At 40.4% G+C, this 12,010-nt stretch overlaps 1 protein-coding gene across 3 annotated transcripts in view; it reads right to left on the reverse strand.

The window, feature by feature from the left end:
- Window positions 1-12,010, reverse strand: part of AK5 (adenylate kinase 5) — a 261,105-nt gene that overhangs the window by 126,294 nt on the left and 122,801 nt on the right. For all 3 annotated transcript variants that reach the window (XM_019413870.2, XM_019413869.2, XM_019413868.2), the window contains exon 7: window positions 3,488-3,578. In XM_019413870.2, the coding sequence (XP_019269415.1) occupies window positions 3,488-3,578 (91 nt within the window). The remainder of the gene's footprint in view (window positions 1-3,487; window positions 3,579-12,010) is intronic.

The following is a 12,010-nucleotide window of genomic DNA, read 5'->3' on the forward strand; positions in this document are numbered from 1 at the left end:
CCAAGCAACCAGTGCAAATGGCCAGAGGCAGGAAAGTGTTTGAGACATTCTAGGGACTGGAGAAAGCTGGAGGGGTATGGGGGAGGCAGTGCTAGGGCAGGAGGAAGGCCACTACAGCAAAGCTATGGGTATATCTGTCATGCTAAGGACACTGGTGCTCAGCCTGCAGGGAAGTCATTGAAGGTTTTGCTTTGTTTTGTTTGTATTGTTGTGTCAGGGAGCCAGGGTGGTCAGAGCTGCATTCTGTCAGGATCCCCATGGCAGCAACAGGATTCAGGGGTGAGGTAAGAGGCCGGCAAGGAATGACAAAGCCCTGCCAACTAGAGTGGGGATAAAGAACAGGGACTGCACTCCCAAGGTGTCCCTGAGGAATGATGACTGGTGTGGGCTGTGAGGACAGGGACAATTTTGCCTGGCTCCCTTAAAAGAGAAAAACTGCATGATCTCACTTATACGTGGAATCTAAAAAAGTCAAATACATTGAAGCAGAGAGTGGAGCAGCGGTTACCATGGCATGAAGGTGGAGGAAATGGGGAGATTTTGGCCAAATGGTACAAAATTGCTGATATGTAAGATGAATAAGCCTAGGGATGTAATGTTGATAGCATGATGACTATAGTTAATAACACTGTATTAAGTACTGGAAATTTGCTAAGAGAATGTATTTTGGGTGTTCCCATTACACACAGGAAAATGGTTAACTATGTGAAGAGAAGATACATTAATTAGCTTAACTGTAGTAGTCACTTCTCTGTGCATATCCATGCCAAATCATCATGTTGCACATCTTAAATGTATAGAATTTTTACTTAAGTGGCACGTGGGTGGTTCAGCTGGTTAAGGGTCCAACTCTTGATCTCAGCTCAGGTCACGATCTCATGGTTTGTGACACTGAGCCCCGTGTCTGGTTCTGCGCTGTTAGCACAGACCTGGGATTCTCTCTCTCCCTGTCCCTCTGCCCCTCCCCTGCTCGCACTGTCTCTCTCTTTCAAAATAAATAAACTTAAAAAACAAGAATTTTGATTTGAAAAATTTTAAAGGAGAATGGAAAGCCATTCACATGGAGGTGATATGGGGTCTGTGGGGCAGCTGAGACTCGGCAAAGAGGGTCCAGGGAATAGGGAAGAGTACAGGGACAAAACCTGGGGGCTGAAAATTCACAGAGCAGTGGCCATGGACATGACCTGTTCAACTGGGTGAGTCAGCAACACTGACAAGCCTCGAGATTTCACCTACAGATGCAGTCTTCTATTCACTCTTGAAAGAGAGAAAGATCCAGCAACAACTGGTCCATGCCTTAACGGCAACAATAACATGGAGCTTCAGAGGGGCTGCCTCTGTAGGGGAGGCATCATGTGTTTCTAGTTTACCACGGTCCCTCCCAGGATCACTTCATCACCAAGGGCTGTTATATATAGGACAGGCTTATTTTAAAGCTGGAGCAGAACTCAGCTTTCAGAGTTTGGAGGAGTGGATGGGAGGTAGTAGGATTTGAGACTGTGAGCAGACTCCTTCCTCGTTCATAAGTTTGGAGGTATAGAGAGGAAAGATGGAGAGATGAGGTCCCTGGTGACCTCTGCTATGGGGCAGGCACTGTGCACTTGGAGGACATGGCACCTGTCCTCAGGCAGTTTACTGACTAGCACAAAAGCCAGCACTGCTGCATCACTGGAGGACAAGGCCACCTTTCAGAAATGCCACTAGAGAGCCACAAAGTGTCAAGTGTTCTAAAGGAAAGGGCAGCTTAGAAGACGTGGAGAAAAAGGAACCCTTGCACTGTTGGTGGGAATGCAAATTGGTGCAGCCACTGTGTAAAACAATGTGGCGGTTCCTCAAAAAACTAAAAACAGAATTACCCTATGATCCAGTAATTCCGCTACTGGGTATTTACCCAAAGAATATTAACTAGAAAAGATTATATGCACCCCTATGTTTTTACAGCATTTTTCCCCATAGTCAAATTATGGAAGCAGCCTCAGTGTCCATCGACAGATGAATGGACAAAGATGTGGTATATATACACAATGGAATATTACTCAGCCACAAAAAGAATGAAATCTTGCCATTTGCAACAACATGGATGGATCTAGAGTATTAGCTAAGCAAAATAAGTCAGCCAGAAAAAGACAAACATGTGATTTCATTCATATGAGGAATTTAAGAAACAAAAGAGATGAAGAAAGAAAAACAAGAGGTGAACCAAGAAACAGACTCTTAACTATAGAGAACAAACTGATGGTTACTAGAGGGGAGGTGGGTGGGGGATGGGTCAAATAGGTGAAGGGGATTAAGAGTACACTTATCATGATGAGCACTGAGTAATGTATGGAATTGTTGAATCACTATGTGCACACTGAAACCAATATAACCCTGTAGGTTAACTCTACTGGAATTAAAATTTTTAAAATAAAAATAAGGGGCACCTTAAATCAGCTCCTCCACTCCACTGTCTTAACAAATGGGATACCTAGCAGTTAGATATCTGTTGTTAGAGGTCTAAATAAATGTTCTAAATACAATATTGACTTACAAAGCATGGCTGCCATAGCATTTTTCAGAGCAGTAGCACTCTGGTTTATATGATCTTATATGCTGCTCAATATTCAGTCTTTCCAACAATAGGCCATCTTACTATAAGTATCACTGGAAAACCAGGCAGGTGAGTTTACATTGTTATCTGTGCTCTGTGGGTCTGCCCAGAAAGATCACTGCCTTGACTTTCTTTGAAGCTACTCTTAGGGGGCTTCAAATCAAATATGGGTAAACATTTTCCATGTTTAGTCTTTTTCTTTACAGCCCAGAAGTTTTTTTGTTCTTATGGCCTGAGAAGAAAGTTCAGGACTGAGACAAAGATTTGAGAGTCATCTGCATAGTACTGATAGTGGAGACCATGAGGGACAATGAGTTGACCAGAATCAGACAGTCAAAGAAAATGAGATAAGGGTCAAAACAGAACCTTGAGTACTGCTTACATAAGGGTGTGTGATTGCCCTGCACTATTGTCCAAGGTCGAACTTCTAGGGGTGAATGCTTAGGAAGAGAAGGCACAGAGCCAAAATAGGAGCTGTGGGTTGGGAGAGGAGCAGCTATCTGACAGAAGGGGAGGCTTTTCCCGGGGGGCACAGCAGAGACATGTCAGAGTTAAGGAGTCCTGGAGGAGTTGTAACTTTTAATTGTTGCACAAAGAGTGGGCTAGATTCGACTTTTTCAATTATAGTAACACAGGTCGTGTGTTACATTGGGACTGCTTGCTAATTTACATGTGCAATGACTGGAAGGCAAGCATTCACTATAAGGGCCAAATGGATAGTCCTTCTTCTCTATTTTGTTTTAGCCTTTATTTTCAAACCAGAGAGTGTAAAGCTCTGAGAACGGTGTCATCCTTAAAACCTTGCAGCAGATTGTTGAGCTCCAACATTACTACAAAGCTCCAGACAGTTGGCAGGTGATCAGGCCATACTGTTGCCCAAAGGACATGGTGACTTACCTGCTGCAGCTTCTTTGTTTGGAAATAACTTGCTGTCCACTGCCACACTGATGTCATAGAACACCTCATCTTCGTTTCGGTCAGCATCAAACTGGGGGAAACAGGACAGACAAGTTGGGAACAAGAGAATGCATAAATTAGTTCATTCCCAAATATAATGAGCAAGCATCATATAACTGTATCTCTAATGAAGCAGGTCAACAGGAACTAAAGCCCTTGAGTCTTAAACAGACTCATGGAGGATTTTTCAGTCTAGACCACACATATCAAACAAAGAAGGAGGGAGTCAGCGTGCATTTATTTATTTATTAAAAATTTTTTTAACGTTTATTCACTTTTGAGAGACAGAGACAGACAGAGCATGAGCAGGAGAGGGGCAGAGAGAGAGAGGGAGACACAGAATCCAAAGCAGGCTCCAGGCTCCTAGCTGACAGCACAGAGCCGATGAAGGGCCCGAACCCACAAACCGCAAGATCACCACCTGAGTTGAAGTCGGCCCCTTAACAGACTGAGCCACCCAGGTGTCCCTACAGTCATTTATGATTAAGAAAAATGTGTAGAATTTTCGTAACTTATAAAGTAAGCTTTAGAAAAAAATGATAATTGAAATTTACCTTGTGGCTTCTGGCTCTTAGGGTTTTTGTTTTTCATTTAAGAAACCCATGAGGGGTGCCTGGGTGGCTCAGTTGATTAAGCGTCCAACTTTGGCTCAGGTCATGGTTCGTGAGTTCGAGCCCAGCATCGGGCTCTGTGCTGACAGCTCAGAGCCTGGAGCCTGCTTCAGATTCTGTGTCTCCCTCTCCCTCTGCCCCTCCCCTGCTCTCTGTCTCTCTCTCTCTCTCTCTCAAAAATAAATAAAGATTAAAAAAAATTTTAAACTCATGAAAATACGGAGTTCTAAACAAGAGCGGAGGGGGGGATTTTCTAATGTACTGTTAAAAAAAAGAAAAAGGAAAGTGCCCCCAAACGAAACTTTAGTTACTATGCTAGATACTACAGCTACTACACAAAAGATGTAGTCTGTAGACACCGTAGACTTAGATGTAATAAAAATGACAGATTTAAACATTTTACCATTCTTTAAAATTTACAAAAAATGTAAATATTGAAAAAATGCAGTTATATTTATAAGTTCTCTATGTCCCAGTTGTGCAATGGTTTTTAAAAATACACTTTAGTACTGAGTTATAATCAATATATAATAAACTGTACATTCAAATCGGTAAGTTTTGACATCTGTGTCTGCATACCTGTGAAACCATCATAAAAATCAAAATAGTGAATATAATTATGTCTTCCAAAAGTTTCCTTGTGCCTCTTGGGAATGAATCCTTTCCTCCTGCCCCCCTACCTGGTAATCATTGATTATATGTCTAACTATAGATTTTTTGGCATTCTCTAGAATTCTATATAAAAGGATTTATACAGAATGCAATCCTTTTCATCTGGATTCTTTCACTCAGCCCAGTTATTTTGAGATTCATCAATGTTGTATCAATAGTTCATTCCTTTTCATTGCTGAGTAGTATTCTACTGTATGGATACACTGTTCATCTCATCCTGGGTATCTTTCAGCTCATACATTGTAGCTTTCATCTCTAGATGCTTAATTTGAGTCTTTAAAAAAATCTACGTCTCTATTGACGTTTGAAGGTTTGAACATCTAAAATACAATTATAACCGTTTAAAAAACATGTTTACTTATTTATTTTAGAGAGAGCAAGAGATTGTGAGTGGGGGAGGGGCAGAGAGAGAGGGACACAGAGAATCCCAAGCAGCCTCTACCCTGTCAGCGCAGAGCCCCATGTAGGGCTCGAACTAATGAACCCTGAGATGATGACCTGAGCCAAGACTGAGAATCAGACACTTGGACTGAGCCACCCAGGTACCAAAATATAATTATAACTTTTAATGTCCTTTGCTGGTTCTAACATCTGGTGTCAGTTCTGAGTTAGTTCTGATTGATTTTTTCCCACCATTATGAGGCATTTTTCTTGTTTTTTTGCATGCTTGGTAATTTTTATTGGACGCCAGGCATCATCATTTTGACTGTGTTGGGTGCTAGATATTTTTGTATTCCTATAAATATTCTTGAGCTTTGTTCTGGAATGCAGTTTAGTTACTTGGAAACAACTTGATTCTTTCAGATCTTGGTTTTAAGATTTATTGGGCTAGCCAAATATTTGCTAGAACTGATACACAAATTCAGTAAAGTTGCAGGATACAAAATGAATGTATAGAAATCTGTCGCATTTCTATACACCAATAATCAAGCAGCAGAAATAGAAACAAACCAAGGAATAAATCCCACTTACAACTGCACCAAAAAGCATAAGATACCTAGGAATAAACCTAATCAAAGAGGTAAAAGACCTGCACTCTGAAAACTATAAAAACACTGATGAAAGAAACTGAAGATGACACAAAGAAAGGGAAAAACATTCCACACTCATGGATTAAAAGAACAAATATTATTAAAATGTCCAGATTGCCCAAAGCAATCTGAACATTTAATGTAATCCCTATCAAAATGCCACCAGCATTTTTCAGAGTTAGAATAATCCTAAACTTCACATGGAACCACAAAAGACCCTAAATAGCCAAAGCAGTCTTGAAAAAGAAAAGCAAAGCTAGAGGCATCACAGTTCCAGACTATAAGTTATATTACAACACTGATGCAGCGGTGAAGACAGTATGACACTGGCACAAAAAGAGACACATGGATCAATGGGACAGAACAGAAAACCCAGAAATGGCTTGATAGCTATATGGGCAATAAATCTTCAACAAAACAGGAAAGAATATCTAATGGAAAAAAGTCTTTTCAACAAATGGTGTTGGGAAAACTGGACAGCACATGCAAAAGAATGAAACCAGATTACTTTCTTATACCATACACAAAAATAAATTCAAAATGGATGAAAGACATAAATGTGAGACAGTAAACTATCAAAATCTGAGAGCAGAAAACAGGGAGTAACCTCTTTGACACTGGCCGTAGCAATTCCTTACAAAGTATGCCTTCTGAGACAAGGGAAACAAAAGCAAAAATAAACTTTAGGACTTCATCAAAATAAAAAGCTTCTGCATAGCAAAGGAAACAATCAATAAAACTAAGAGGCAACCTACTGAATGGGAGACAATATTTGCAAATGACATACCTGATAAAGGGTTAGTATCCAAAATCTATAAAAAAAACTTACCAAACTCAACACCCAAAAAGCAAATAATCCAGTGATGAAATGGGCAGAAGACATGAATAGACATTTTTCCAAAGAAGACATCCAGATAGCCAACCGACACATGAAAAGATGCTCAACATCACTCATCATCAGGGAAATACAAATCAAAACCATGATGAGATACCACCTCACACCTGTCAGAATGGCTACAATTAACAACACAGAAAACAGCAGGTGTTGGCAAGGATGTGGAGAAAGGGGAACCCTCTTACACTGTTGGTGGGAATACAAACTGGTGCAGCCACTCTAAAACACAGTTTGGAAGTTCCTCAAAAAGTTAAAAATAGAACTACCCTGTGACCCAGCAATTGCACTATTAGATATTTATCCAAAGGATACAAATATACTGATTCAAAGGGACAAATGCATCCTGATGTTTATAGCAGCATTATCAACAATAGCCAAATCGTGGAAAGGGCCCAAATGCCCACTGACTGATGAATAAAGAAATTATACATATTATATATATAATATATAATATATAATATATAATATATAATATATAATATATAATATATATAATATATAATATATATAATATATAATATATATAATATATAATATATATATATATATCTCAGCCATCAAAAAGAATGAAATTTTGCCATTTGCAATGATGTAGATAGAGCTAGAGAATCTTAAACTAAGTGAAGTAAGTCGGTCAGAGAAAGACAAATACTTACTATTTCACTCATACATGGAATTTAAGAAACAAAACAAATGAACACAGGGGGGAAAAAAGAGAGGCAAACCAAGAAACAGGCTCTTAACTATAGAGAATAAACTGATGGTTACCAGAGGGGAGGTGGGTGGGGGATGGGTTAAATAGGTGATGGGTATTAAGGAGGGCACTTGTGATGAACATCTGGTGATGAATGTAAGTGATGAATCACTAAATTCTACACCTGAAACTAGTGTTGCACTATATTTTAACTGGCTGGGATTTAAATAAAAACTTGAAAAAAAGAAAGACTTGTTGGGTTGGACCAGAGCAGTGTTTAGTGTACAATTATTCCCCACAGTGGAGGCAAGACTCTTCAAAGTACTCTACCCATTGCCTTGTGAATTAAGAGGTTTTCCAGAATGGCTGGTAGAAAAAGGCACTATTCCAAGCCTGCTGTAGCACCAGCTAATCCTTTTGGGTGGTTTTGTCTCTCAGCTTCAGGTAGTTTCCTCAAATGCATACACTGCACAGTACTCTGCTGAATACTGGAGGGGAACCCTTGGCAGATCTCTAGAGTTCTCTTTCGGTGTAGCTCATATGTCTGGTACTCTGTCCTCTGACCTTGGTCTCTTAGACTCTCAACTCTGTTCAACCCATTTGGTCCACCATTCTCCACAAGGCTTCCTTCTTCCTGCTCAGTAGCCCGGAAACTTCTAAGAGCAATCCTAGGGCTTTCCGTATTTGTTTCCTTTCTCTCAAAGAATCACCTTATGGCTTGTTGTAAGGTATCTTGAGAATTGTTTTTTAAGATTTTTAAACTTTTCTTTGTTCATTTGTTTCAAGTGGGAGGGAAAATCCAGTCTCTTTTATTTTATCTGGGCCAGAGGTCTCAGCTCTTTAGCTTTTTAATCTTAATTAGTATCTTGAAATGTTTAAGAAGAAACTAAGTGATTTATTCCTTTATATTCTCCTACTGAAGTGTTTCATCATTTTTAGCAAGGGAAATTTTAAAAGCCTGAATTAGAAAGTTATTTTTCTTACTTCTTCTTACAGTTAAAGCACCTCTGAATGGTGCTTCAAAGTGCTTTCTGTATGTCACATCAGCCCATGGGAAAGGTGAGGCAGATAGTTTTCTTTCTATTTTACAGGTGAGGAAATATCTACTCAGAGATATTATGACTTTCTCAAGTCAAACAGCCAATAAGCTGAGCTAGGATTTACACTTCGGATGACTGACACTTTCCACCCTACAGATACCATTGTGGTAAGACAAATGCACCCCTGCTCGAATGAGTGTTACCACAGCCATTTTATCTAAAAGCAAGATAAGAAAAGCAGCTGGTGGTTAGGGCAGATATGAGGAGACCATGAAGGCACATTTAGTGCCATCTTGATGCACTGCTCCTCATACCCATATATATTATGGTTTTCTATTTTCAAAATATTTGTTAGCTATCATCAGTAAGGAGGAACATGTACTAAAGAAGGATTTTATTTTTTCTTAGGCTTTTGAGAAATGGATGGCAGTGTTGTGATTTTATAAATAAAAGAGCATAAATTTGTGTTTTAGCATGGGATTCCTAGAAAACAGAGCCTAAAGCAAAACATAGGTTAACACTTTACCAGAGGTTTTGTGCTGTGTGTGTGTGTAACCTCAGGACAGTAAGTGTGAGGAAAAAAGAAAAACAAGGCAAACAGGAAAGGAAAACAAATGTAAGGTAGTACATTCCTGGACTGGCCCCAGCTTCACAAGAAAACAGAGCTGCTAGATTGGTCTCTAGAAAGACTAAATGGACCATCTACATTTCAGAACAAGTCTGACGGGGGGGGGGGGGGGGGGGGGACTTGTCCTTTCAATTTCCTGTATTTCACTGGTCCAAGTTTTACCTCTGAGGAGTTAAGTACCCTCTAATTCTTGGGTGTGCTGTTTAGCCCCTGGGGCAGCCACTGAGAAGACGTATCCCCACACCACAGGGAGCGGAGCGGCAGAGCATCTGAATCTAGAAGTGCTGAAAAAAGCCAGAGCCTCTGTAGGTCTGGTCTGGTTGGGTCTGAGTGCTGTCTCTGTAGAGACTCCCACTGTGGTGGGTTTGATGAAGCCCTGCCTTCCACCCTGAAGAGGATGGCTGGTTGTCAGCAGTGTTGGAGATACAGGGCAGTGCTGGCCAGGGCTCTCCATTCAATAAGCAACCAAGGCCTGGTGCACAAGTGAGTCTGGGAGGCTTAAAATTGGGCTCAGACAGCTTAAAACTCTGCTAGAGCTGGATTTGAAGTTCTGCTTTCCCCTGTAGCAGCCGTCTGACTTTGAGCAACTTATTTCCCCCCTGTTCTTAGCACCTACACAACAGGATTGCTGTGAGGACTAAGGAGATGGTATATATTTAACACATCAGCACACAGCCTGCAGTTCGTTTTTGTCTCTCTCTCTGACTTCCTAGGTCTGAGGGAGTATATCTTACAGTCATTTGATCACTTCTATATTTTGGACACACATACACACTTTTTTTTTAACTTGGGGATTGTGGAATAATGACCACAAGAGACTTTGAGACTTTCCAGGAGATATCCATTCTCTGACTGATTCGAACAAAGCTATGTTTAGTTCTAGCACAGGCTAATGTACCTGATTGTCTCAACCCAGAGGCAGACTGCAAAAGGTAAAACACTATCCATAAAAACCTTCAACAAATATTTGCTGAGTAACTACTACGTGCTGGGTAGACTTCAACTAACCACTGCTAAATGTTTGGATGATGAACATGGAACCATGAAGAAGGACGAGGACACCCACATAACCAACTCAACTCTGGATTTTGCAGATGCTGCTGAAGCTCATTTACTTCTGCATCAGGACCACAGAATTGAACTTAGGCTGCTTTATTTTCTGGGACATCCCACTCGTACAACTCCAGGGCTAGCATGGGACTCTTCCCTCCATTCTTTTAGCAGATATTGTGGCATATAGACCTTGGAGAGCATTGTGATGGGGTACTATCAGAACAATTGACACTTAATTGGCTAAGGCTCTTGCAAAGTGGTAATGCTCAGTGTTTAGAGAGGTTGTATGTATGGTTAGAGGCAAACTGGCTTTGAAATCATCATTTTACTTATTGCACATTTATTTGTTTTTGTACAAACTATATACATTAATGGATTTCAACCAGGAGAGATTTTGTCCACCCATCTCTCCCCTACTCCCAACAAATGTTGGGAGATGTTTTTGGTGGTCACAACTGGCAGGGGGACACGACTGTCCAGGGATGCTGCAAAATATCCTATAATGCATAGGACAGCCCCTTCATGACAAAGATTATCCAGTCTGAATGTCAATAGTGCCAAAGCTGAGAAACCCTAATCTTATCAGGTTTTGAGTTTCTAAATAGTGTTTTGAAACTCAGGTAGTGATGATTTTGCTTTCTTTCTTTTTTCTTTTTAAGGAAAAAGGTTTTGAGCTGCAAGAACCTAGGATGTTTACTTTAAAATGCAAAGCAGAGCAGAAGTGACAATGCTGCAGGGGTAGCCTAGGTGGAGGGTGATGGAATGAAAGTTTATCTACATCTCACAGGTGAGAACCGAGCTTCATGGGGCAGATGGAATCGTGTGCCACTAGAGCAGATGCTGTCTGACGTTGCTCCCAGCTCTGAAATTCTGTGATTGGATGGGCAACTTTATCTTTCTTGGTGACTGTCGTTTGTCTAGCAATCTTAACAAAACTCTCTTATTCTGAGGGAATGGACTCGCAGAGGACATGGGCTTGCATAATCTGTTTAAGGTCATTTAATTTAAGAGGGCTGGGGAGGTCAACTGGAAGTTTCAAAATAAGATGCTTACCAAATTCCCCAGTTGACTCACAAACACATGCTTTAACTTGAATAATAAATGTGGGAACAGCTTTCAAAATCATACAAAACATACCTGCATAAGGGAAAGAAGTTACAGGAGGGGGAGTAGAAGCACTGCCATGTGAGGAGAAAGGGGCAGTGACGGTTTGCATTTTTAAGGGCAAAAATGAGTTTATGGTTTTGTTTTCTCTTGGCGCTGATTTGCAGGCTGCAACAGGCTGTCCAAATCTTCTCCATGGAGACAGGGCTTTCTGCATTCTTCGCTCTGCTAGGTAGGAATGTTAGGTTTACAAAATATCTCTAAATGGACTCAAAGGGAGAATACTAGTTCAATTTCTCTTTCCAGATTCCACCTTTCCTTAAGCCTAGGTCTGCCTCTCACTTTTTCTCTGCTTAAATTTGAGGAGGAAACAAACTGGTTCTGTTATTAGTATTGTCTTAGTTTTATACATCCCTTAAGTATCATTCTCCGAGCATCAAACTGATTGCCTGAATTATTTACTTCTCCCTTGTTTCATGCAAAGGATTTCAATTAAGCATGCTCTCCACCAATGGCTTTCATCGTCTGCTGCTGGAGATCCCCCAACATGCAGATAATTGGACTTCAAATTTTCTCTTTTATATGTTTGGAGACTTCCCCCTAAATGACCGATTGGTTGGCATCCTCTTCACAGTGATTTTTGTTTTTCTCCAACAAAAATTGGATATTGCATTAAAATAGTAATAATGTAAAGATCTGTGGTAACTGGAGTGAAATGTGTAGTTATCTGCGATG

The sequence above is a fragment of the Panthera pardus genome, unplaced genomic scaffold, assembly GCF_024362965.1.
Source record: "Panthera pardus isolate Hobbes unplaced genomic scaffold, ASM2436296v1 HiC_scaffold_11, whole genome shotgun sequence".
In the NCBI taxonomy this organism is placed as follows: Eukaryota; Metazoa; Chordata; class Mammalia; order Carnivora; family Felidae; genus Panthera; species Panthera pardus.